The 23944-nt window shown below is 47.1% G+C and overlaps 11 protein-coding genes across 11 annotated transcripts, besides 2 other annotated features; 2 read left to right on the top strand and 9 right to left on the bottom strand.

Moving 5' to 3' along the window:
• Positions 1 to 36: 36 nt before the first annotated feature.
• On the bottom strand, positions 37 to 2667 carry CLUP02_07106 (uncharacterized protein; the record flags this gene model as incomplete). The annotated part of the gene is made up of 1 exon (XM_049286102.1): positions 37 to 2667. One exon carries the CDS (start codon positions 2665 to 2667, stop codon positions 37 to 39), a length of 2631 nt encoding a protein of 876 aa, XP_049143245.1.
• Positions 2668 to 3017: 350 nt separating this feature from the next.
• CLUP02_07105 (uncharacterized protein) lies at positions 3018 to 3289 on the bottom strand (the record flags this gene model as incomplete). Its single annotated transcript, XM_049286101.1, has 3 exons — positions 3018 to 3074; positions 3143 to 3213; positions 3280 to 3289. The coding sequence occupies 3 exons, from the start codon at positions 3287 to 3289 to the stop codon at positions 3018 to 3020; spliced, it is 138 nt and encodes a 45-aa protein (XP_049143244.1).
• Positions 3290 to 3965: 676 nt separating this feature from the next.
• On the top strand, positions 3966 to 5583 carry CLUP02_07104 (short chain dehydrogenase; the record flags this gene model as incomplete). The annotated part of the gene is made up of 5 exons (XM_049286100.1): positions 3966 to 3968; positions 4332 to 4423; positions 4511 to 4563; positions 4661 to 4829; positions 4947 to 5583. 5 exons carry the CDS (start codon positions 3966 to 3968, stop codon positions 5581 to 5583), a joined length of 954 nt encoding a protein of 317 aa, XP_049143243.1.
• A 93-nt stretch (positions 5584 to 5676) lies between these two features.
• On the bottom strand, positions 5677 to 8394 carry CLUP02_07103 (major facilitator superfamily transporter; the record flags this gene model as incomplete). Its single annotated transcript, XM_049286099.1, has 7 exons — positions 5677 to 7168; positions 7224 to 7319; positions 7486 to 7655; positions 7715 to 7749; positions 7836 to 7968; positions 8074 to 8129; positions 8352 to 8394. 7 exons carry the CDS (start codon positions 8392 to 8394, stop codon positions 5677 to 5679), a joined length of 2025 nt encoding a protein of 674 aa, XP_049143242.1.
• Positions 8395 to 8999: 605 nt separating this feature from the next.
• Positions 9000 to 9438, bottom strand: CLUP02_07102 (uncharacterized protein; the record flags this gene model as incomplete). Its single annotated transcript, XM_049286098.1, has 3 exons — positions 9000 to 9042; positions 9100 to 9294; positions 9350 to 9438. The coding sequence occupies 3 exons, from the start codon at positions 9436 to 9438 to the stop codon at positions 9000 to 9002; spliced, it is 327 nt and encodes a 108-aa protein (XP_049143241.1).
• Positions 9439 to 10598: 1160 nt separating this feature from the next.
• On the bottom strand, positions 10599 to 11684 carry CLUP02_07101 (fatty acid hydroxylase; the record flags this gene model as incomplete). Its single annotated transcript, XM_049286097.1, has 1 exon — positions 10599 to 11684. The coding sequence occupies one exon, from the start codon at positions 11682 to 11684 to the stop codon at positions 10599 to 10601; it is 1086 nt and encodes a 361-aa protein (XP_049143240.1).
• Positions 11685 to 11710: 26 nt separating this feature from the next.
• Positions 11711 to 11743: a sequence feature (Short protein (CLUP02_07100, UQC81614.1) was converted to a misc_feature.).
• Positions 11744 to 11910: 167 nt separating this feature from the next.
• Positions 11911 to 11949: a sequence feature (Short protein (CLUP02_07100, UQC81614.1) was converted to a misc_feature.).
• A 110-nt stretch (positions 11950 to 12059) lies between these two features.
• Positions 12060 to 13022, bottom strand: CLUP02_07099 (uncharacterized protein; the record flags this gene model as incomplete). The annotated part of the gene is made up of 6 exons (XM_049286096.1): positions 12060 to 12145; positions 12248 to 12258; positions 12310 to 12440; positions 12550 to 12607; positions 12745 to 12884; positions 12978 to 13022. The coding sequence occupies 6 exons, from the start codon at positions 13020 to 13022 to the stop codon at positions 12060 to 12062; spliced, it is 471 nt and encodes a 156-aa protein (XP_049143239.1).
• A 417-nt stretch (positions 13023 to 13439) lies between these two features.
• On the bottom strand, positions 13440 to 14329 carry CLUP02_07098 (uncharacterized protein; the record flags this gene model as incomplete). The annotated part of the gene is made up of 4 exons (XM_049286095.1): positions 13440 to 13546; positions 13605 to 13901; positions 13954 to 14169; positions 14266 to 14329. 4 exons carry the CDS (start codon positions 14327 to 14329, stop codon positions 13440 to 13442), a joined length of 684 nt encoding a protein of 227 aa, XP_049143238.1.
• Positions 14330 to 17393: 3064 nt separating this feature from the next.
• On the bottom strand, positions 17394 to 17872 carry CLUP02_07097 (uncharacterized protein; the record flags this gene model as incomplete). The annotated part of the gene is made up of 2 exons (XM_049286094.1): positions 17394 to 17547; positions 17631 to 17872. The coding sequence occupies 2 exons, from the start codon at positions 17870 to 17872 to the stop codon at positions 17394 to 17396; spliced, it is 396 nt and encodes a 131-aa protein (XP_049143237.1).
• A 3137-nt stretch (positions 17873 to 21009) lies between these two features.
• Positions 21010 to 21704, top strand: CLUP02_07096 (uncharacterized protein; the record flags this gene model as incomplete). The annotated part of the gene is made up of 3 exons (XM_049286093.1): positions 21010 to 21098; positions 21170 to 21224; positions 21375 to 21704. The coding sequence occupies 3 exons, from the start codon at positions 21010 to 21012 to the stop codon at positions 21702 to 21704; spliced, it is 474 nt and encodes a 157-aa protein (XP_049143236.1).
• Positions 21705 to 22223: 519 nt separating this feature from the next.
• Positions 22224 to 22841, bottom strand: CLUP02_07095 (uncharacterized protein; the record flags this gene model as incomplete). Its single annotated transcript, XM_049286092.1, has 1 exon — positions 22224 to 22841. One exon carries the CDS (start codon positions 22839 to 22841, stop codon positions 22224 to 22226), a length of 618 nt encoding a protein of 205 aa, XP_049143235.1.
• Positions 22842 to 23944: the final 1103 nt, after the last annotated feature.

Below are 23944 nucleotides of genomic sequence, written 5' to 3'. Positions count from 1 at the left end.
GACGGGTAGACAAGAACAGGATTTGGATGGACAGAATCAAACTAAAACATAACTTGGGTCATGGAACTCATAGTATCCAGAACCCACTTCAGTTGACTTCCCCCCATTGGGCATCGTGATGTCAGCCTTTGTGTTAGGAGGGATTTCGACGACCATGTGGAATCCATTACGATGCACGGCATTTTCTTCCTCATTATTTTCGAACCACCATTGGACCTTAACTTCTCCATAAGGTGAAATGTATTTCGAATCAGCACTGGTAATGTTGCCGCCAGGAATCGGGGCAACAGTGATTCGCTTCCAGCCCGGTTCCGCAGGAGCAATACCACCAATGACTTGATGCATCCAGTTGGCAACGGAGCCAAACGCGTAGTGGTTGAAGCTGGTCATCTCGCCAGGATTGACGCTACCATTTGCGAGAAGACTGTCCCATCTCTCCCAAGTGGTTGTCCCATTTTGAACCACCTGATATAGCCAAGAAGGCACTCGAGTCTGAAGAAGCATGCGATAGAAGTCTTCAGTGGCGCCAATGTCTCTGAGAGCAAACCCGAGAGGCGGAGTGCCCGCAAAGCCTGTGCCAACAAGGTAGTCATTGTCTGCAACGATCTGTCGCAGCTTCTCGGCAGCAGCTGATTGCTGTTCTTCATCAGTGAACAAACCGAAGTTGAGAGCCATGGCGTACGCAGTCTGAGTCTGGTTTGCGAGGACACCATCCTGGATCCAGGCGTCGTGAAACGCTGAGATAAGATCCTTCCGTTGAGTTCGGTATTGGTCGGCCGCTTCGTCACGTCCCAAAGCTGCAGACATGTTGGCGAGGAAATCAGTCATATGGATCAAATACGCATCGGCGACCAGGTGCTTCGCAGTGGTGGCGTTCCCCGGGGCATCTGAGGGGGCCTTGGGGTCAAGCCAGTCGGCAAATTGGAAAGAGCTGCGGTTCCAAAGCCCAACGTCGTTACGGCTGATGCCCGTATCAATCCAGGCTTGAGACTGAAGGTATTGCTCTTCGAGAAGACCAACATCACCAAATGCTTGGTAAATGTTGAAGGGGTTCGCGACAGCTACATCTCCCCAGACTGCGGCAGGAGTAGCGGGACCTCCAGGGGGGATCGTTGGAATGGTGAATGGAACCACCATTGAGTTGTTTCGCTGCATTTCTGACCAGATGTCTTTGTGCCAGCCTCTCCAAAAACCAGCAGCGTTGTACAAGTAGTTGGCCGTTGGAGCAAAGGCGTGAGCATCACCAGTCCATCCAAGTCGCTCACCACGTTGCGGGCAATCGGTGGGGATCGATAAGAAGTTCCCCTTCATGGACCACCGCACATTGTGATGGAACTTGTTGAGAAGCTGATTGGAACATTCGAACCAGCCGGTTTGCTCCATGTCGCTGTGGACAACAACAGCAGTGACGGAGTCAGCGGTAAGAGGAGTTTCCTGTGGCCAACCATCGACTTGAGCATAACGGAAACCATGGAAGGTAAAACGTGGCTCCCATGTTTGTGTGCCGTTACCGTGCAGGATAAGAGAGTCAGCCGCCGTGGCAATCCTAAGTGGTCTAAGAGCGAGCTCCCCATCTTCGAGAACTTCGGCATGGTGGAGAGTGATGTTCGTACCGGTAGGCCCAGAGACCGTAAGTCTCAGCCAGCCCACAAGATTTTGCCCGAAGTCGATAAGCGTCTTACCAGACGGAGATGCGAAGATGGACTCGGGCTTTCTTTCTTCAAGTCGTCTGACAGGAGGTCCATCGGGAGGGACTAAAGCGCCTTTGAGTGCGGGTAACTCTCGCACCGCCAGCCAGTCGTCGGCGGCAAATCCTGCAGATGACCACCCCTCCAGCTCTGCCTCTAGTGTGGAATCGTAATGTTCGCCGTTATAAATCTCGGAAGTGATAAGTGGACCAGTGTTAGCTTTCCAGGTCGCGTCGCTCGGCACCATAATCTTGGTGCCATCTTCAAGAGTGACGACTAGGAGACTGAGAAGGCCGATGGTGTCTCCATAATTGTTTCTGACACCGCCACCGTAGCTGAGTCTACCAGAGAACCATCCCTCACCGACTGCAACACCAATTGCATTGTCTCCATTGGAAATAAGTTCCGTGACGTCGTAGGTATCGTACACATGCCGGTAGTTATATGATTGCCATCCGGGGGCAAGAACATAATCACCAACCCGACGGCCATTGATCTCTGCTTCGTAAAGCCCCAATGCGGTAATGTAGAGCCGTGCACGAGTGACATTGGCGTTGACAAGAAATGGTTGTCTGAAATAGACCGGACGTTTAGGAGCTTCAACTTCAGTCTCCCTTTCGGCAGCGACGGGGACAGCCCCGGCCCAATCTGAAGAGTTGAGGAGCCCGGTCTCGACCGTGACCCAATCTGACCAGGGCGTAGACAGTTGGCCAGGTCTACCGTGGGCCCGAGCTCGTACTCTAGCTTGCTCGGCCGATTCTAGAGCTGCCGCTGGCCATGGAACAAGGAGAGACTCAGTCGAGTTAAAGTTGTGGATGGTTGGGGGATCTGACCCCTTGAGAATTTCCAGATCGTAGGCGCTCTGCTCCCAGTCAACGGCATTGCCAGAGAATCGCCATGAGATGCGAGGCTCTGATTCGGCAATGCCAAGAGCTTGTCGATGGTGCTCGAAAGAAAGCTGAGATATCGAAACAGCCATGATGAAGAGAGAGTACTTGAATAACTCCACCTAACTTAGCGAATAAAGGCTTAGAAAGGCTTGTATCGACAACCGCTAAATGATGCCGCAATTTAGGCTATATATATATATATATATTGTGGCCCTAGGAGGACATTAAATAATATAATTTTATACCAAGTCCACCGAGGCTTGTCGGGGAGCATTCACCCGTGTATCCATACCCTTGAACTTGCCATAACTCAAACATTATTGCAGTTACTCGGCCGTCGCTATCCCGTTGTCAAAGTTATGCTTGAGTGCTAGCCTTAGCTAGGCATTCCTAACCCCTCTGCTCGTCTTAATCAACCCGAAGTCTGTGGATCTTGCCATCAGTTTGCGGGGTCCCCAGACTGTGAGGTAGGATCCTTGACACCTTCTGACGGCATCTAGGATCGGGTGTTAATCTTAATGGGGGCTCTTGGCCTTACACCAAAAGCCGGATAATCCGGCCCACGGCAAGGAACTCACCAGGGTACTTGTCCCATCTAACTGCCCAAACCTTCAAATAACAATGGCACGCGAGTGCTGGCGTCTTATTAGCAATTTGGAGGCTCACAAGTGTAAGCAAAGATTAGTAAGTCAAGACCGAACCAACTGCCATCGCAGAATTGCTTGCTTTGCAACAAATAAGCATAACGGTTGAGTTCTGAACCTCATGGGATGAACCGATGTCCAAACAATTAGCATGCAACCCAAGAGACTCGCGACCCCGCATTGATTTGTCGGTAGTTACAAGAACCCAGTCACCATGCTCCCTTTCCCCAGCTTCTCCGCAATGTGACGTGCGGGGGCCATGCACACAGCTGACGCATGACGCGACCATGTTTTCCAGACTCGTAGTTGGTACTTTTGATTGTGTGCAGTCGTAGCTGATCTATCGGTGCATTCGATACGCGGATAGACCGCAGCCAGCCAAGAGCCAAGAGGGGCAATCGCAAAACGTTCTCACGAGAGCAAAGATCGTGGCCGACATTCCGCGGCGAACCTCTGATCCCGTCGGCTGGCAAAACATATGATGGCACGGAAACCTGGAAACTCCCCGACTTTCCGACCTTGTCGCACCGGCACAAATGGCCCGTTAAAAACACGACTTTTGCCGCTAGAAAGTCACACAAGGCCTTCGAGCTAACAGCACGTCATCTTCGCTACCTTGCAAGTTGTCAACTGTAGGCTTCTGACCTAGTCACCGCTCAGCACATCACAGCTTATTGCTAAGCTTTTGGTGTCTTCTCGAGTCTTCAGCCCATGCTACGGCCTACGGGTGCTCAAGAGTCCTTATGGTGAGTGTCTCAAAAGACCACCTCGCATTCCGCTCTTGTGGCACTGGAGCTTGCACGTTATGGATCCATACATGTAGCTATGTAGTAATTAAGGCACATTCGATAGGATGCACTGGAGTCGTTCTGCCATGCGACTGGTCGAAGCGTCGAAACCCTTCGCCCGGGGTTCTTGATTCCTATTGCATGGACTTATCCAGTAGATTACTAAGGACTCGGCCGAATAATGTGGTACTGGGCGGAAATCCGCGGGCCGCGGACATGAGCGGCCCACATGTCTCTCTTGACCAATTTAAGCTCAATTTACCTCGGGATTCATCTCGTAAAATGGTCTGAGAGCTGACACGTTTAACGCTTTCACCACAGCTTCCTCGTTCTCCACCGTTCGACATCTACTTCCAGTGCAGTATCGACAGAATGGGCATCCCAGCAGACAAAAAGACAGTCCTGATCACAGGGTGCGCTACACCCCTTACCAACTTAGTTTTAACTCTGACTCGCCGAGCTGATCGCTGGAGGCGTTAGTGCTGACATGTTTACTGCAGCTGTACCCCAGGGGGAATTGGCCACGCCTTGGCAAAAGAGTTTCACTCCAAAGGTTGGTGTCAACTATCCAAGGACGAATAATTGGTGTTCGAGTAAATGGAACGAACCATAACTGGAGATTTGGCTTGCTCACAGCATTCTTCTCCCAGGACTCCATGTCATCGCAACAGCCCGCAGGCCCGAAGTTCTCTCGGACTTGAGCGACTTGGGATTGACGACTTTACCACTCGATGTTACTGACAGCGACAGTATCGCAGTCTGCAAAGCCAGGGTCTCCGAACTGACTGGAGGCCGCCTTGATTTCCTGGTCAACAACGCGTAAGGCCTACCTCATGCCGTGGTGATTTTGAGCCAGACGGTTGCTTCTATTGCTCATCGAGACTCGGTTTTGTTTGCAACTCCTAGCGGCTGCGCTGCTTACTGACCATCTCCCAGTGGTTTGACACACACTGTTCCTGCAACCGACATCAACATGGACGAAGTTCGACTGACTTTCGAGACAAACGTCTTTGGCGTCATGGCCATGGTCCAGGCTTTTGTGCCGCTGCTGATCCCGGCCCGCGGTCTCATCATCATGATCAGTAGCCTTTCCGCCATCTCTCCCTATGTCTTCGGCTCAGTCTACACTGCGACCAAAGGTGCCCTCAACTCGTACAGCCGTACACTTCGCCAGGAGCTTCGTCCGTTTGGTGTGCGTGTCATGATTTCTATGACTGGTACTGTCAAGAGTCAGATTGCTAAGCTCACTCGTGAGCTCCCGCCTAACTCGCTATATACTCGTGTCAAAGAGATATACGCAAAGCGCCTTACGTTTTCCCAAAACAACGCAACAGTGTCCACGGGGGATTTTGCCCAACAACTAGTAGCAGAAGCCCTGAAAGGAGAGGGGTGGCTTGGTGGTTGGGTCGGAGGAGCTACCAACTGGTTCTGGGCTGGTGGCATGGCTGGGTCAGTCTGGCTGGCTAGACTTCTTTTCGGCGAATGGCTCTTGGATGAATTGGCCTACCGGAAATTTGATCTGCCCAAACTTGAGGCAATCGTACGTAGGGAAAATGCGAAGAAAGTGGAGTAGGCAAATACGTGTATTTCATTAGTCCAATCTGTTAGCCTAGAAAGCTCCATATTCTTCCCAAGTCAAGTCTATTGCAATTCAGTCATCTTGAGCTCAAGGCTCTTCCTCATCCCTCGAACGGGATTTCGAGCTGTCATCTTCGCGATCTCTAAGACCCAAGAATAATCCTAGCATCAACAGATCATAACATGCCTTCATGATTCCTGCTCCCGTAAATACTACGATCCAAAGATTCTTTCCGGCAAGATAGCCTGCAGAACCAAGACCACCCGCTTGAGCCCACGTCTTGACAATATTGACCACGCCTAATACAGCCGTTCTTTCATTAGGGAGAACTGCTGCTGCAAGGAATGCCTGCCTGGGCGCTTGATCCATGCTTTGGGTACATGCTCTCAAGGACAGGAATGCCATCGCCGTCCATGTTCCACCAGAACCAGGCAATGGAAGAGGAATCATTGCCAAAAAGACAGCCGACGGCAGGTGTGTAAAAACCATAGTCTTGAGTGGTCCCAGTCGGCGGGCAAGAGGAAGTGCGACGAGGTTCGAGATTGTGGCGAGAAGATTGGTGACCAAGAACAGAGTTCCAAGGGAGCTAGGCTGAAGAGAGTGAACGGTAGTGAAGTAGTAAGTTAACCAAGATGGTGATGCCATGCCGGAAGCGAAAGAGTCGAGACAGAACAGAATGAGGAGCCGGAACAGAATCGACCGAGACATGGGAGAGATGTAAGGGAGTAGAGCCCTTGCGCGTTGCGTGACCGTTCGCCGATGGGACTTTGATCCTTGTGACCGCCTATATTGGCTTTGCTCGGTGTCCGAGACATCGCCAAGTAGAGGTTGAGTCTCGTTGTTTCTTGGACTATTAGAATCGTTGATTTCTGCCGGCGGTGCCTCAACACCAGAGGTGAGGGCAAATATAAGCAATAGCTTGAGCAAGCCGATCGCTGCATATATAAGAAAGACGACTCTGTATGCTTCGTTCTGGGTCCAAGACTCATTGTCTTCAAGGGCCTGCACGACCCAACCGCAGGTGAGTGTGCCTAGAGCGGCCCCTGCTGAGCCAAAGAGCGTGTACCATGCGAAGATATCACTGCGCCTTTCCTTCTGCGTAAGCTGCGCTAGAATTGACTCTTCAACGGCGCGGAAGGGTCCAATTTCGTTGCCGCTGGGACTGATGACCCCGAATATACTGGCAATGACAAGAACCCAATAGTTTCCAACCATAGCAAAGATCAGACCGCTCATAACCATCAATGCGGCTCCAGTGGCCAGGACTTTTCGTCTTCCAACCTGGTCGGTAACGGCGGTGAGCAAGAAGCTGATGACGACATCTCCGAGAAGAGTTAAAGTCATGAAAAGGCCGATTCGTTCATCCGAGTAGCCTAGACTTGAGAGGAAGTGTACTAAGATAAGAAATGATGCGCCGTATGCAAAGAGGCGAACAAAACGCTGTAAGCAGAGTACTTTGGTATCGCGACATGACTGCGAAATCGACACGAAACCGCTCTCTTCGCCAAGCCGCGATAACCAATGATTTGGCCCAGAAGACATAATGGTAGCCAAATGAATAATGCCGTGCGTAAAGGGACTATTCGAATGTCTTCATTCTCAACGTGGACGCTAGATAGACTTATAAGTCGAACAGTGTATCAGTCGATGTGAAGTTTGCTCGGGCTGTGAGCTCGGAGTTACAAGTGGAGAGGTCGGAGAAGTTCGGTTTAAGCCAAACTATTGCAAAACTTGAGTAATGTCACGTGTTTGAGGCCGCTAGGTATGACGTGAGAGGCAAAACATTTTCGTGATTATTATTTGCTAAATTCTGGAGAATACACCACAGGCAGAGGAAAATTCTATTCTCGTCCGTCGGCCCCCTGTTCAACATTGCCGCTCTTCCGCCTTGACTACGAGTCAAGGTTACACATGGCGAGAATGAGGCCAATTGCACTGTGCTCCACTTGAAACACTGAGCCTCCATACGTAGTGGTGCCCTCAGGAAAAACGCACTGGCACTGTTTTGCTGGCATGGAGGCCTTTATTCGGCGTTCTTCACCAATGATATGAGGCTGGGCGTTTTTCTTTTACTTGAGTTCATTCGCAATCTGTGAAGGCAGAATGACCAGCGATTAGATTTCACATCGAGGATCAGTAGGATCACGCGATAGACAACCTCTCAGGCTCTCACTTACAGCTCGGAGGAGTATTAATCGCGGAAGCGGTATTAGTTAGCACAGTTTTGGGTAGACTCGAGAGGTCACCTTCGCGACCCATTTCAACCCTTGAAATAAAACAGAAAGCATTGTACTTCTTTCGCCGGAGGGATTGAAATGTTGCTTTGGTCCAAATTACCCAAGGCCAGTAGCAAATTTTCGACTTTCTATTCAATAAGTGCTATTGAATGATTCCGATCCGAACACGAATGGTAAGAAGATCTAGACCGTTACTTCTTTGCTGATTGCGAAGTAATATTGCCTGTAATGTAATTTATCTAGTTACCAAATTTACCCGGAAGAAGTCAATCATATTTTGGAATGTGGGATTGAACCGAGGCCCTGGACCGATGCTTCAATGCGTCAATTGAAACAGTGCGTTGCTATACGCTAATTGCTTCAAAAGTTCTAGACTACAAAAACAATGTTTCCGTTTGGGAAGGGACTTGCACCACGATAGAAATCACGAGGCGGGATATTCTTACGTGAAGGAGTCACTCCATTAATCGATGCAAAAGTCAAGTACGGGTTGCAGAAACATCTGTAGAGTACGCAGATCTCCACATAAGGCCTCTAGCATAAGCTCAATTGGACCAAAGTCAACCATGGTGACATTCGATTTTGCATGGTTTATGACACTAAGCGACGACCCATGCAGTCACCATGTGAATTGCTTAAGACTACGTTCTTGCTATACTGAATGTCGGAAATTCATGAACGTACATATTTACACTCCAAGTGATAGGGGTATAACTCTAAGCAAGTAACCTCGGAATATTAGATCAGGATGCTCGAACTCATGCTAACCCCACAGGCCAAAGGTAGCTATAATCAGATTAACTTTACTCCTCTCACATGCGGAAGCAAGGGAACGCGCTTTCATGGACCTTGAAGAGTAACCTCGAGCCCTAGCAGAATCAAGACAAATCGCACGAGCTTCACTGGAATCTTTGCAGGTCTTTGAATTCATATTAGGTCATTCTGCAGCGACTGGATTGGCGAGAGCATTGGAAGCCTGGCAAGCTTGGAGTTGATGGTATTTCTTTTCGGACTGGCACTACACATACGTGGAGACTGGCGAGTGTCGCGCATGAAACCAAATGGCCCGAAAACAATACGGATGACTGTAGACTTCAGTTCGACGTTCGAAAAGTACTTTAATTATGATTATATTCCTACCAACCCTTTGGTTGATATTTGACAGTGAGGTGTCTAGCAGTCCGCCTTGCTCTTAGAAACGGGGCAGTTGATAGCGCTAGGAACGTTTGTGTTAGTTGCGTATTAGTTTCTCTTTGGTTGCTACTGTGCTTACTTCTTGTCGGACTCGTTGGCGGTAATACCCGCGGGCTGCTTCTTGTCCACTGTGCATTTGGCGAAGACGTTGGGAACAAGCTGCTGGGAAGTTGTGCCGCAATCAAGGTTGCGGGTGTTACCGTTGGCATCGGTAACATCAATGTCGTGGCCGACGCTCACGTACTGGTTGTTGATACCCTCACCGGAGAAGTAACTTCGCACGTTTAATCAGCTTGGTCGCCTTGAAATCCGGAGATAGGACCCCTTACCATCCATAAACAACCTGGCGGCTCTCAAGAGCAGGAGCAGCCTGGGCTCCAGCGACGAGAAGGGCAGCAGCGACGGTGAAGGCACGCATTTTGAATATTATTTCAGAGTGAGAGATGTAAAGCGGAATGAAGATGAACGAGTGACGATTTGCGGATGGCAAGCAAAACTATCTCACAACTGCGGGCGCATTGTCTCGAGGTTCTTATACTATAATGTCGCACTCTGAGTACCAGTCTCAACTTTCACGTTTACGGGCCGTAGTGGGGTCTATAATTTCTGAATGCCTCGTTATCATGCCCTGACCACCGCCGAAAGTTACCAGTGCCCGGTGATCCCGAACGAAGGAGCAGCTCAGCGCCAATTCACTCAAAGTCCGAACTCTAAACAGGTGTAATTTTGTCGCATAGCGTGGAAACAAACTCCTCCCTATTATGACTGCTAGGGATTATACGAAGGTATATTATAATGCCTTCATCTTGGGTCGAAAGCACGGCCCTCTGCCAATGGCGCGCACGTAATTACCCCAATTCTAACTTCGCAGAAGGCCGAATGAGTACACTAAGTGGCTTATGGTGAACGTAAACTGCGAACCGACTAATGTAGTTGAAGGATCTGGTTATTTTGAAACACAAATGATAAGTAGTTTGTTCATAGGGCGAGATAACTGCATGGGGCTGTGTTTGGAAGAAGTCTGCAGAAGTGCCATGTCTGCTTGGGAGGGGTTCGGGCACCGAGTCAGGAAGCAACCAACAGGGATATGGCAAGTTGTCTTCATTTGGAGAAAAGTATCACAGCCTCACACCCATTTGATCCGTAGGTCCCCTGATACTTTGATATGGTAAGCCGTCGGAGAGTAGAAACCCTGTTAGAATTGCGCGTTGACACATTCGTCTGGTTAATACGCTCAGATTCAATCAAGAAGAGGTGTATCTGTCACCACGACACAGTTGCTGCTCATCATGTGCGAAAAATCACTGCTTGTTAGCTTAGTACGATTATGCATGGCAAGAAATGCAGTGTGATGTACAACAGCCTCTCTACTTAGATGCGCATCTCTTCTGGGAAAGATACTCTAGTCTTATATTGCACTACTCGCTATGTGATAACACGTCACTAGGTTCCTACCCCTCTCGGTGTTTCTCTCTAACGACACTTTTATTCTCGTCCACCACCCGTGATGGGCTTGAGTTGTTCCATCGCGGTAAGATCAAAGGATCTATCTAGCTTTTGGGGTAGCTACCTCTGTTCTTACAAGAGTGGAATGACAGCTGTATTCGTGTAGTCAGCAGAATCGGCAGCACATTCGATTCTGTCCATGCAGGTTCCGAAGATACGATCCCACAATCGAGTGTGCTTGCCGTAGTTGCCGCTAGTCTTCCAGCCTTTCCGATGATGGAGATCATGATCCTCAAGCACCAACTCGCAGTTAAAAAACTGAAGCGGCCATGCGAAAGGTGTCGGAGTTGTGGCATAAAGACGCAGCCCGCTATGTCCCGTCAATTCAGTGAAAATAACATATTCCTGACAGAACCACCATTCGTAAAAGCCCATTGGCAGCCCTACGAGCTTGAGCGTCGCCCACGTCAAGAAAGGGATACCGGCGATGTCCCAGAACTCTTGTTCACTGTCCGCGAAAAGCGTGAGAAGAGGGTTCGGGTGTTTCGTAAGGTGGTGTGTCTTGTGGTACTTCCACAACGAGTCGACCTCGTGCATAAGTCGGTGATACCAATAAAACCAAAAGTCCAAGACAACACCGTAGAGACCAATCTCGAGAGGAAGAAGCATCCAATTTATTGTGGCCGGAGCCTCGTTCGAACGATACGAAAGAATCACAGCCATCATTGATCGAAATGTGGCAGTAGATATGAGTGACTCGAGTACTGTTTTGACACTTTTGTCGGGGACCCCGTCGCGTTCATGCTTGTCGCCATCAAGGAATCCGTAGCGTTGGCCGAGACCGCGCATGGTATTGATTTGGTGGATGGCGACAGCCTTTATCGCCACGCTGTAGAATACGAAAGCCGCTACGGGGTGAACGTTATATCCAGTCAAGGATACAAAACCTTGATGAAGTAGGAGAGGTATTGTTGCGTGTAGCAGTATCCACCGATGGAACTGCCAGTGTGGGACATAAGGCACTGATTCGGTTTTGGAGTGGACGGGCGCAGGTCGGTCAAGCTCATCGTGATAGAGTCCTAGGCGTTCGATAATCCAGTGACCGATCTTCCACGTACGCTTGTCGCTGCGACGCCAGGTTGACCTCATAGGATCTTTGCTTTCGATCCTAACAGTTTGGCCTTGGCTCGCCGTAGTTGTCGTGAGAGTAGAAGACATACTGACAGGTTTTTCATCAGAGATGCCTAAAGGTTGATAGCAATGAATGTTGTACCACACTATCATTATCAACCAGGTAGGGGATCTACAATCACGATATATATAGTTTCATCTGATGATGATCCTCGGCACTACCACATTCACGTGTCCCACCCCCACATTGAAATAAGCTCGGACAACACGTCAGACCCTTATGTAGTATTGACAAGACTTCTCCTTTTGACACCTGATTGAAGCGCCATTGCGCTTGGGCCAGAGTCGACATCTTGATTGCAGGTAGGTACAGAAATGTATGTTTCATATGGTTCCGAGGCTCAGTGTGGCTATGCGAAGCTATGCGAAGCTATGCGACGCATCACATCCAAGCCGAGTCGATCAAAAGCCGAGGCTATCGAAGATCGGCATCATTCGATGCGGAAGTCTCTCTGACTCGTTCATGTGCGAGCTGAGCGCTATGGGCGCTGTCGTAGTCAGAGCGCATGAGACGCGATGAAAGATGTACCTTGGCCCGTAGGCTAGACTAGAGCAAGTAGGAAGAAGTTTTCAGGAACCTTTCATCTAACCATCAGAAAACCTATCACGGATGACATTAGCCCTTCCCGCCGAATGGATGATGCTCCGTCACATGTTGGTTTGCATTGGCGGAGACAAGGGACCGAACTGTTCAGAGGACATGAACATAAGATAGCTTGTAGTTTCAAACCCCAAATAAGGATCGCCTAGGCCATGTGCAAAATATTGGGAACACCAAGAACTCTGGTGTTCTGATCACATGCGCATGAACACTGGCGGGTCGATTCTCTTAACACACTAAGTGCTAACGCATCTCAAGGAACCTGTTAGATCATAAACCTCTGTGGCGGACACGGCCGGGGTAGATTGTAGGCGTTAAGGCATTACCCTTGCTGATGTCAATATGTTTACTCAACAAATCGTGACAGCGTGACGTACCGATGGCTGGAATTAAACCGAATGAGTCAGGTTCTAGTCATGTTTGTGGTACCCCTCTTCTGTTACTCACTTTCTCGCTCTCTCACTTTAAGAAAAAGATTGAAGCCACACAGAGCTTGATGTCTTGTCGCCGGAATTTGCCGCGAAATGTAAGAAGTCAATGTTCAGGTGGCTAAACATTTCAAGAGGAGCCATAAACGCAGTTCTGCTGCATCTGGAACGGGACCTAGATGATCTGCTTCTTGAGCTCTGTGCATGAATCCCTCAATGTTAACACGACATGGACCTCTTCCTTGCAATATAAGAGGCAAGCCCATTGTTTGTAGGGAAAGGTTGCCCCACTAGGGTATGGTTCCACCCCCAAGCCTCGGGTTTTCCAGTCGACATATTCATATACGTTGTGTTGGCTACCTTACTCACTTACTACGGCTCCAGGATATCAAATATACACATCATAATTAGTCTATCGAGACAGTGAGAGTATTCACTAATACTGTGTATCAATACCGTGCAATCGATATCGAGAACCGCCCGAGCAGCCAGCAAAGGCAGAACATAAAAATGAATACACATCATAATTTAAATAGATCCGTCAACGATTACATTTGAACGCATGGAATACACTGAGTGACGAGAGCCTTTTCTTGATTCCGTCTCCAGCCTAGGGTGGCAAAGTTCATACACCGAGGTAATTATGTGAAATCAAATTTCTGGATAGATTTACATATGCGGATAAGGAAACTCACACATTGTTTTAGCAGGCTCTTGCATTACCTACCAGCTGCAACAATTGAAGATATTGAATTAGACACTTGTAGCGGCCACTTTAGCAACTAAGCCCAGGATTCCTGCTGCAGTGATTGGCGAGCTTGCCCTTGAGAATCCCTCCCGGAACGGCAGGCGTTCTTGAGCTAAGGGTTATGTGTAAGCATACGAACCATGGCAACAAGAAGGCAAGATTGGACATACTGAACAAAACCTTCACCCATTCGGTATTGGCATTTCCATCCTCCAGATTTCCAAAGACAGAGAGATAAAGAGCTGTCTCAATGAAGCTGAATCGGGTACCATCGGCCGTCAGGTTGAAGACAGGGTTAGCAGCAGCAGCGGCTTGCAGACGCGTTACCCTCGCCTTGGCGGCTGTTGGGATGCTGATAGTAGTGTTTGTAAAGGCGACCGCTACCGATTCCCAAATGTCTTTATTGAACGAGTGGTTGTCGCCAAAGTAAATGTCATTACGACTTAGACTACCGTCGTGTTCAATGACTGCCACTGACTTTAGGGTATGCACACAATGCTAAGGGTCGAGTTGACTCACTGCCATGGGTATTGAGATCGTCCAGGTTAAATGTCGCGTTGTTGCCAGTCGTGGACGTGAGCAGAGCCTTTTGTCCCACTAAAGTAGTAGCAGCAGGATCCAGATTAACGGCTGCCGTAAAGCCGGCAATGAGGTCTGCAAGAGAGACGTTCAAGCCGCTACGGGGGAGGTATCCGTGGTTGGCAAGAGTGTTCACCATTGGACAGGGGCTACGACCTGAGAAGTGTCAACAGGAGCTTCAGATTCGTACATTCATCTGATTGTGAGTATTACGATCGGCGGGAGTAGGCGCAAACCAGTCATTGGACCCACGTCTGACAGCGAATGCGTCCGCTGCGAAAGCGAGAGAGAGAACGAATGTGGATTTGACAAGCATGATTGGCAAAAGGAGAGACAGCGAGGGATAGAGAAGGCAAAAAGGAGTGACGCGTAGAGGAGGAGCAAAAAAAGTAACACTTCGAGCTTGAAAAGCTGCGTTCAACTGGCCGGGTGGCCGACCATAGATAAGTCTTTCTCTTGTCTTCTTCCCAGACTAGGGATCAAGTAAGCATTGTGGTCCCTGAAGTTCTTTTGTCATGGTGATCAACTTGACGCGATTCCATATCCGTATGTAAGGCCGCGTTGAGTACCAGAACGAGCTTACAGCTGCGCGATACGAAATTGACTCTGACCCCTGCGTTCTTCTTGAGGGAACCCCACGATGGAAGATGTTCCCGATCAGGGGGCCTGTGCCGAGACCCTAGCTTCAGCGGGGAAGCTCGGAACCGGGTTTTGATCGAGACTGACCAATAAGTAAGCCTCAAAAGTCAGCATATGTGCAACGATGGCCTCGGTAAAATCGGAATAGCCTGTTTTCGGGCTTTCACCGAAAGAATGGCACAGTGTCCATGCTTTAGTACGGAAGAGACATGCCGCCGGTGTATCGTATCGAAGCATTCTGAGGGATCTGTGCGTAGGCTGACCGAGCTGAAGTTGCATTGGCCTAATCCCATGGGTATAACACAGTTTGCCTGTCATAGGCTCGGCCCGCAATGCTTAGAAGGATGATCTGAAACTCTATTAAAGTACAGACTCATGAATATGATGTCAATCTCACAATGGACTCAGATTCGTTCGACCAAGTCACGCCTGTCTACTGATTGGGATTTCATAGTGGTATCACGCCAACCGTCACTCCTACCTCCGTAAGGTATCTCTAAGCGCATTGTCGTGATGTCTATGTCGTGTTCACGACGGGCCATCTCACTTGTAAAAAGGAAACTATTCGTCACTAACGCATTGCATAAAGACCATTTCGTAGAACTCATGTCGGCATGTCGGCCAATTACCTCTTCAGAATGTCCAACCAGGTCGGACATCTCTTTCGGAATGCCTCTCATGTCACACAACTTTTCAGCCTCGGCTTCTCGATGAAAGAAGAACCGCGATTATGCTGATATTGTTGTGTTTCCAGAGCAATAAAAAAGGCCGACGAAGTAGACTTGCTTTTCCCAGTACGAAGCACTTAGTACACAGCCTAGGGTTGCAAGACTCACGTTATGCCAAGCGTGGACTCTTCTCCCTAACCATGAAGAGTCATACGGGACGTAGACGAGAACCAAAGTGGACATATCCCTTGGAGGCAAATTGGACAAATTTGATACTGCAAGTACCCAAGACTTTTGGAAACAATAGTAAGCTGCCAGGAGAATGCGGCAACGCAGGAAAAAGGAGCGATTAATGTGATCTTTGCGGGCGATACGCAGCTTCCCTTGTTGATGATCCGGGAAGTTTTAGTTTCCACTCTCGCATATTCAGGCTGATTTCAAGTAGGCTTTGGGGATGAACACCCGGAAGTTCCTCCAGTTTCTTACAAACTTATCGGACTAGCCAGGTCGATGTACCTTGAGTGAAGTTGTCTGGCACAATTCAACAGTATGCCGCTGATAGAAACACACTTGATAGATAAATGTATCACCACTATGTCGCTCAGGTGCGGCCAGATCACCCGCCGCCTTAAGGTGGCATGAGAAGCGCGAGCAAGGTGAGTAGGGTGAGTGAGTACAGGATCCCAACTCACAGGCTACAGCGTGTTAGTATATGTTTTTGAGAAGACGTTTACAGATAATAGTCGGACGGTGCGTGCTATATCAGTAGCTTATATTAGTTCATTTCAGGCTGCCCTCTAGTCCATCCATCCATCCATCTATCCATCTATCAGGCGGGGGCCCACAGGCTTAGAGTTTTCGATTTGTGGTGATCCTACTATGTCGCCACCTTGCTGCGAACTGCTCGCCAATTCTGTTGAATTGGATACTGAAATAGCACGAGCACTGGGAGTCCTCAATTTCACCAGCCATAGCTAAGACCCCACCAACAAACACCTTCCAACCACTAATAATCAAACAGCACGTTTCTCACCATGGAACTCCCTAAATCCTACCTAGTTTACGCAATATTCTTACGATGTAATGGTTGGTGTTCGAAGCGATCTGAGCCCTCCCATAGCCGTGTCCACTAGACAAGGGACGCAAGTGCTCCGCTCTGCTGCATTTGAGCCACTGCAGAGCCACTGCAAAGCCACTCGCAAGTGCCTGTGGGTTTGCCCATCGATGGTGTCGCCATAATTGACCGCCAACCCTGCAATGAGCACCATGTCGCTTGTTGAAAGGATGACGAATCAATCTTCGCGACTTCCGACTGAAATATTGAATATTATTCTGGGCATGAATTGTTACATGACCACCAACTCAACAGAATTAGAGGGGATGTTCTCAGCCTGGCAAGAGGGAAAGATCTCACACCATCGCAAATGCACTACGACAAGGGGGACCGTCCCAGGCGCACCGTCAGGCATCCTCGCTGCGGATACATTTCATCCATCGGCGGCTATTCGAAGACCCTTGGTGTAGCTGGCAGGTGGGCTAAGCCTATCACTTCGACTACGGCAGCTTTTAATTCGACCGCTCCTGGCTGCATGTCTTTTGCCAGCTTCCAGATTCCGAGGCAAAGTCAAGCCGAGACATTTCCGCATCAAAGCCTCGTCGATCGCCCGAGCTACCAAGTCAAACATTCTAGCTTCATTCGGTTCTTATGCATCTAGTCGAAGGGCAGCCGAACAGCTGCTGAAAGGGCTGAAGTAAGGTCCAGCACCAAGGTAACGAGAGCGTTCATCTAAAGCTCTTTACTACACGAGGGATGGAGCGCAGCATTCTACGGTGGTGGACGACTCCTGGTTCTGCGTGTAATTAAGTCCCAACCAGGGCGGGCAAGGATGACGTCTCTCCACTCGAACCGGGCTTCCAAGCATACTCATGTCATTCGCAAAACTGTCTTGCTGGCATGTTCCATTCACCAAGTAGACTTCGGGTAATTAGACATTGTCACGAGGGAAACGTTCAGCACCAACGACCGTACACTTTGGAGATTTTGCCAATTGAGCACATTGAGTATCTTAGCTTCTATCCGGCAGCAGGTTGGCCCTGGCGACCCCGAATCCTTCCCCCGCTCAACGCCGTTCGCTTCGCAATTGTATGTACCTGGTGGGAAAAGGAAATTACAAATGAACTTCGCAAGAACACCAGAAATTGCCACGATATTGGCACAGGCGTTACACTGTGTCGAACAACGTCAGCACAACTTTAGTGATCCAACGTCAGGCGAGTGAAAACATACTTTAACAAGAGCCGTCGTGGTACGCGTCGAATCCCACGGGCGCCGTGTTGTATCCGGTATTGCTTACCGTCACCCGGCAGTTGGAGTCGGCCTGGAGGTACACGCTTGATGCGCCATTGATCAAGGCGGTTGTCCCCTCATTCTTTTGGAGACACTTCTGCAACACATTCTTCCCGGTCGACTTCTCTCGAACCCAGAAATGGCAACCCTGTGCCGTTACCGTGGCGGCGAAGACGGTGGCCAGGACGAAGGTGAAGGGTTGCATTGTGACTTTAAGTAGTTTTTTGATCAGTTCACACGACGACTTTGGAATGAGAGGCGGAATTCATCATACCTAACGAGTGTCGGTTGATACTTCGACAGGAGGATTGGCTGATAAAGATAAGTAAGTTGGGAACTGTTGGTGTGTGGTGGTATTTACAACTTTGTCTGAGGTCTGGCATTATCCGCTTTTTATTTGCGAAAATTGAGGCTTAAATTCGCAGCCTTGCGAGAGGTTCATGGGGTTTGACTCGCTGTGTAATATCACTGACACAACAGACTCGTTATCTGATACTGCCCTGCATGCCGGCGAAAAGTTTATATGTAAACCCTAATGTTAGTTCCCAAAACAGTTTTTCACCAGATACTGACAGCGATTCTCTAGTTAGCTGGAACCCCCTTATGGAAATTCACGCCAACGTGTTTCCGGAATGAGATTGGAGTTGATACTGAAGTACATACATATCGTCTCTCAGTTGTTGAGTTTTGCTTTCCGGGCCGTGTAAAGCACAGCTGCGCCCTGAGATCTAGTCGTAGATAACAGAACCAGCGATAGCGGCGGTCTGGCCTGGTTAGGCCCGTCAGAGCTTAGACGCAACAAATGAGTTGGGGACCTGGAAATTCTGGGCCGAGTGGGATTGATTGCGAAGCCGAGCGCGTGCCCGTCTCAACTGGGGCTTTGCGCGAGTCGTTTAAGTTCACGCCAACGCCATTAAGGCAATCACTCAGTTCTTAGCGTCGCTTCTGAATCTCTAGTTCCCTTGGCAGTTAAAATTGCAGTTCCCAGCGATCCGAGAGTGCTACTAGTACTGCATGTATTCCCACCCGCTGCTCATATACAGGCTCTAAGTCGGAACACCCCCATTCGGCCACCCCCCCCATTCGGCCACCCTATCAAAAGTATATCTAGGTATATCGCCACTAACTATAGTTAATTAATTAACTACTTTTTATTACTATTATAATATAATTACTACCCTTATTAAGTAATTCGACCTTTATAATTTAACTAAGACTAACTAAATAATTATTAATATTTTCCTAAGCCCTTTATATATTCTTAATATTAGTAAACTTAGTATTTAGGTCTATTTAAAAACTTTTTTTTTTTTTAAAAAACTATATACTTAATTTTAGTTTTTAAAACTCGAATTTATTATTAAAATAAGGCTAATTAAAAGGACTTCTTATTAAAAGCTTTTTTAATTTTATAAAAAAGTAGGTATTAAGTATTATAGTTAGGCCTAAGCTTTATAAATAGCCTTAGTTATTTATAAAAATCGCTAGCTTTTTTAAGAATTAACTAGTTAATAATAGATACTATAGAGGTCTAGTTAACGATTTTAATAGTATTAATAATTATCTACTTAGTTTTAATAATATTATTTAATAATATAGTTAGGCTAAATAATATTATAAAATTATTAAAAAGTATAGTTATATTAAGTAGTTATAAGCTAATTATTCTCCAATTACTTTATATATTATTCCTTATTAAACTAAGTAAACGAGCTATAATATAATAAGTTAAGAAGTATTATTTTTTAATAATAATAAAATTATTTATTATATTTTCTTTACTAAGCTCCTTTTTATAATAAGTTTTAATAAGATTAAAAATAATTATATTTAATAACTAGAGGATATAGGAGGTATATAATAATAAGAATAATAAATAAACGTTATTAATATAGTATTCTTATATAAATTCTATTATTATATAACTCTTATATTTATTTAAAATTAATAATTAAAGCTCTAAGTATAAGTTGAGTTCTTTAGTTAGGGGGGGCTTAGTTTATAATAAGAAGACTATTTTTAATTATATAAGAGTAGTTTAGTTTATAATTTATTTATTATTTATTATTATAAACTTCTAATTATTAAGATTCTTAAGCTTAAGGGAGAATTACTATTATTAAACCGACTTTTTTTTATAAATTAATAATAGTTTAATAGCTATATTATTAATAAAAATATATTTAATAATAAAGATTTAAAAACGTAATTTAAGCTTTTTTTTCTATACTATATTAACCTTAACTATACTTAAAACTAGCTTATTAAATCTCTTATTTTTAAAAATAGTAATTTTATTTATATTATATTTATTAACTTATTTAATATTTTTAATTTTTAATATATTAAATAATTAGAACTAGGGCCTAATTACCTTAGTAATTACTTTATTAATACGCTTTAAATCTATAAAACGACTTTTTTAAACTTTAATAAATAAGTTCTTTTTTAAAAAAGTATTTATTTATCTTTTTTTAAGAGGATAATTATCCTCTTAAGCTTATAAAACTTATTTAATAAACTTTTTAATTTATTTATAAGTTAATATAACTCTTAAAGTATATTAAATACGAACCTATTTAGTTAGCCTATTTTTTTATTAAAGGGGAAGTCTTTATTAATTTATAAAAGCAATTACCCTAACTTATTAACTTTATTAATAATTCTAAAATATAGTCCTTAGAACTACGAACTTAATCGAGGCCTTTTTAACTAAAGTACTATTTCTAATTACTTTAAGTACTTAAATAACTTTATTTTTAGTATATAATATTATAATATAATAAAGAATATATATATTAAAAAAGAATATATTTAGATAATAATTATAATTATTATAATTATTTATAAATTAAGGGTAGGATTTTAATTAGGGTAGCTAGGAGGGATTTTTGGGGTGGCCGAATGGGGGGGGTGGCCGAATGGGGGTGTTCCGACTTATTCAACGGGATATGTTTCCTAGTCACAGGCATTCGCAACCTCAGTACATCTTTATACCGGCCTCTGTCTTGAGTGTCTTGAAGTGCTTGAGTTCCAAGTTCCTTTGATTGTAAATGCAAGACATGACTGGTCAAAGATTCGTGAATTTTACCTAGTAATAGCCGCATCGGCCCCGTAGTCTAACAGCATTTTGACCGTCTTCGGGACCCTGAACTCATCAGCCAGATGGAGCGCCGTCTTGCCATATTTGTCTGCAATGTTGACTTCTAAGCTCTTCAAATTCGGTGGTAAATGCGTGATTTCTCGACCACGACTGACTTGCGTTCGCTGGTGAACAGCTTCACTTGGAAAATGGAGCAACATTTTCGCGATTTCGGTACCACCACCTTCTATTACTGCACAATGGAGAGACGTACTTCCATTACAGTCAGAACTACCGCTGTCCGTGTCCGGAAGGCTGAGCGGATACCTGATCACGCTCTTCCAGACGGGTAGGGGACCGTAAGCTGGTAGATGGGGAAGTCACCCGCCACCTTGATGTAATTCGACACGTCTGGCGTAGATGGGCAGGAGGCGTGTGTAGGCAGGTTGCCTACTTTAGAAAGCAGGACGGGCAGGTAGGAACCAGTCAGCTGTACTAAACACTGAAATCAGAAGGAGCGTTGATGGATTTTTAAGACAGAAGGAGCGAATACGAGGCCCTGGCCCCCGTTCTTCCCGCCCTCAAATTCCCTTCCAACACTGATATCCGCTACACTCCCAACTAGCTTGACGATGTGGATAGAGTTCGCAATCAGGTCATGTACATGGACGAGCACGAGCTCAGCTCAGACGCCAAGGTCGCCACAACACACGCTGGGCGGTCTACTATCTGCGCCACAGACTACGACTGTGCCTCATCAACAACGACAACGGGCGCGGCCACTGCCACTTTTCTCTCGATCCGAGCACCGCCAATGTTGACGTGGACTACCTCCGAGACTACACTCAACCTATCCTGTCACGGGATCAAGAGGATTTTACACGTATCGTCAAGGTTGAACTTTGTCTGGACCTGGTCCAAACTTCAACGATATCGGCTCGCGTCAATGCAATGAGTGCCGACCATCGCTATCACGGCGTCTGTGGCCATTGTACGTGTCTTCCTCTCACTTGACATGAATGTATGCTAACAACCCACCACAGAAGGCTAGTAGATATGACATAGCTCTCGAAAGCTTTCCCATATCGAGCTCAATCCATGTTCAAAGGAAGAGATGTTTACTGGGGCAAAAAGGATGGGCTGCAGGCGCAATGAAAGAATCTGGATGGCCCTTGGAAGAAAGAATTTTCGGAAATAGTACTTTCAAGGAACAAACGGATTGATACGTGAGCTTGATTTACTGCTTACCACCGACAAACCCCGGGACCAACATTCAACTCGCTTCGTATGAAACATGCCCCATATCCGGTCTGGAAGATTCGGATTGAACCTCTCCAAGGTACGATGACTTGTCAATGATGCCTGTACTCATATTGAAAGCCATGGTCTTTATATTCGTAATTACCGAAATTCCCAGCCACACAACTCCCAGCCACATGAAGGAGTCTCGTCCGGCGTAACTACCACTCGTTGCTCACCAACTAAATGGTCCGAGACCCATGTCAAATATTCCAAAGGAGTCATCTTCATCGCCAGTGCGACATCTAGGCCTCTGCTCCCAGTAGTCCTGGAACACGCTCATCTCTACCGCCTCCTTTGTCGGGTACACCCTCCAGAACGGGTCATCGTGACCATTGAATACGTACTTGTTCACCAAGAACAAGGTTTTCTCCTTCTTGTGAATTGCGTCGTTGAAGGCCGATCGCAGGCTCGTGTCTTCTGCGCGGTATAGCCTTGTCTTGAGAAGGTTCCTGTCGCGGCGGAGGTGGCCGGCTATCTCGTTGAACTCTCCACGCAAGAGCTTCTCCGTGTAGCGGTTGTAGTCCCTTTGCATGCGGCCACTGGGTGTGTTTTCCTCAAGGAATTGGAGGAAGTCGGCACGCTCTTGCGCGTACTCCCTGTTAGTCCATCCGTCCTCACAGAATAGGTGTGCGATCCTTTTGATGGTGTCTGTTGATGGGGTAAGTGGACGGAAGAGAGGGGGGCTTGTCCCCAGAGTGGGAGATGGGGAGGGATCCTGCTTGCTATTAGTTAATTCAGGGTCCTCGTTTGTTTCCCAAAGTCCGGTCGTCGGTACAGCGTCGATTGACATTGGCTCTTTTGTGAGAGGCCATTGGGTCCCAGTCCCCAACTAAATCCAAAAGCCCGAGCGCTGGTGAATCCGAAACCTCAAGTGAAGAAGAATCACACAGCTCCGTTGATGTCGAATCCTCGGGTTCAGGCACTGTTGAATCCCACAGCCCAGGCTCTGATGAGTCCCATGATACAGGTGCAAATGAACCACATAGCTCCGAAAATGGGATTACAGACGCTGGGAAGTCCCACGGCCCAGGTGCAGTGGAATTCCACGGTTTCACTGCGGGAACATGGAGATTCACGTACGTGGATTTCCAACTTCTAGGAGTCGACTTTTGCTCCCTTTCCAATTCTCGCTTTTGCTTCCTTTCCAACTCTCGCTCACGCTCCCTCAGCGCGGACTCATAGTTCGACATGAGTAATGTTTCCTGCATTCCCCGCAACAGCTCATCCCAGGTTGGATTCATCCGCGTGCGTATGAAATCCGTCGTGATGGCTTCAACCATCCGTGGCCTCACCGCATGTCACGCGACCCCGGTTACATAATCGCCGAGGACCATACTCGCTTGCACTCTCTCTTTCAGGGCGAAACCTCGTGCCCATTTCCTACTTTGAATAGACAACCGTTCTCTACATTCAACGTCGATGCCGCTATTGTGACTATACGACAAAATTTAAGTAGCGACTATAACTTCTGGCCCCGCACAGCTTGTGAAGCGCTACCGGCAAGTCATCCACATGACAGTACGTGTACTTTAGGACATAATGCTCGCGGAATATTCGGCACAGCTTGGTGGTGAGATCGTGATACTTAGCTTCATCTGCAACATACCCCAGTAGATCTTTCGTGTGATCGACTACGTCGCAGCGATAGTCGTCTGTGGTGTGGCGCTCGTTTGCTCTGGAGTCTGGGAAGAGGCCCTCGTGGGCGAATTCCTTGAGGTCCTTGGCCTTCTTCTTCGTAGCTGGGCAAAGGGGCCTGGTAGAGGAAAGTTTGAGAATTTGGTCGGCGAGGGCGATGGCTTCCTGGAAGAAAAAGGTGTCTTCGGGGGAGATGGGAGAGTATTCTATAATGGGCACATGTGATAATACTGCAGACATGATGCTGTTTGGTACCCC

The sequence above is a fragment of the Colletotrichum lupini genome, chromosome 4 (genome assembly GCF_023278565.1).
Source record: "Colletotrichum lupini chromosome 4, complete sequence".
In the NCBI taxonomy this organism is placed as follows: Eukaryota; Fungi; Ascomycota; class Sordariomycetes; order Glomerellales; family Glomerellaceae; genus Colletotrichum; species Colletotrichum lupini.
This window is presented reverse-complemented; position numbering and strand designations above follow the sequence as displayed.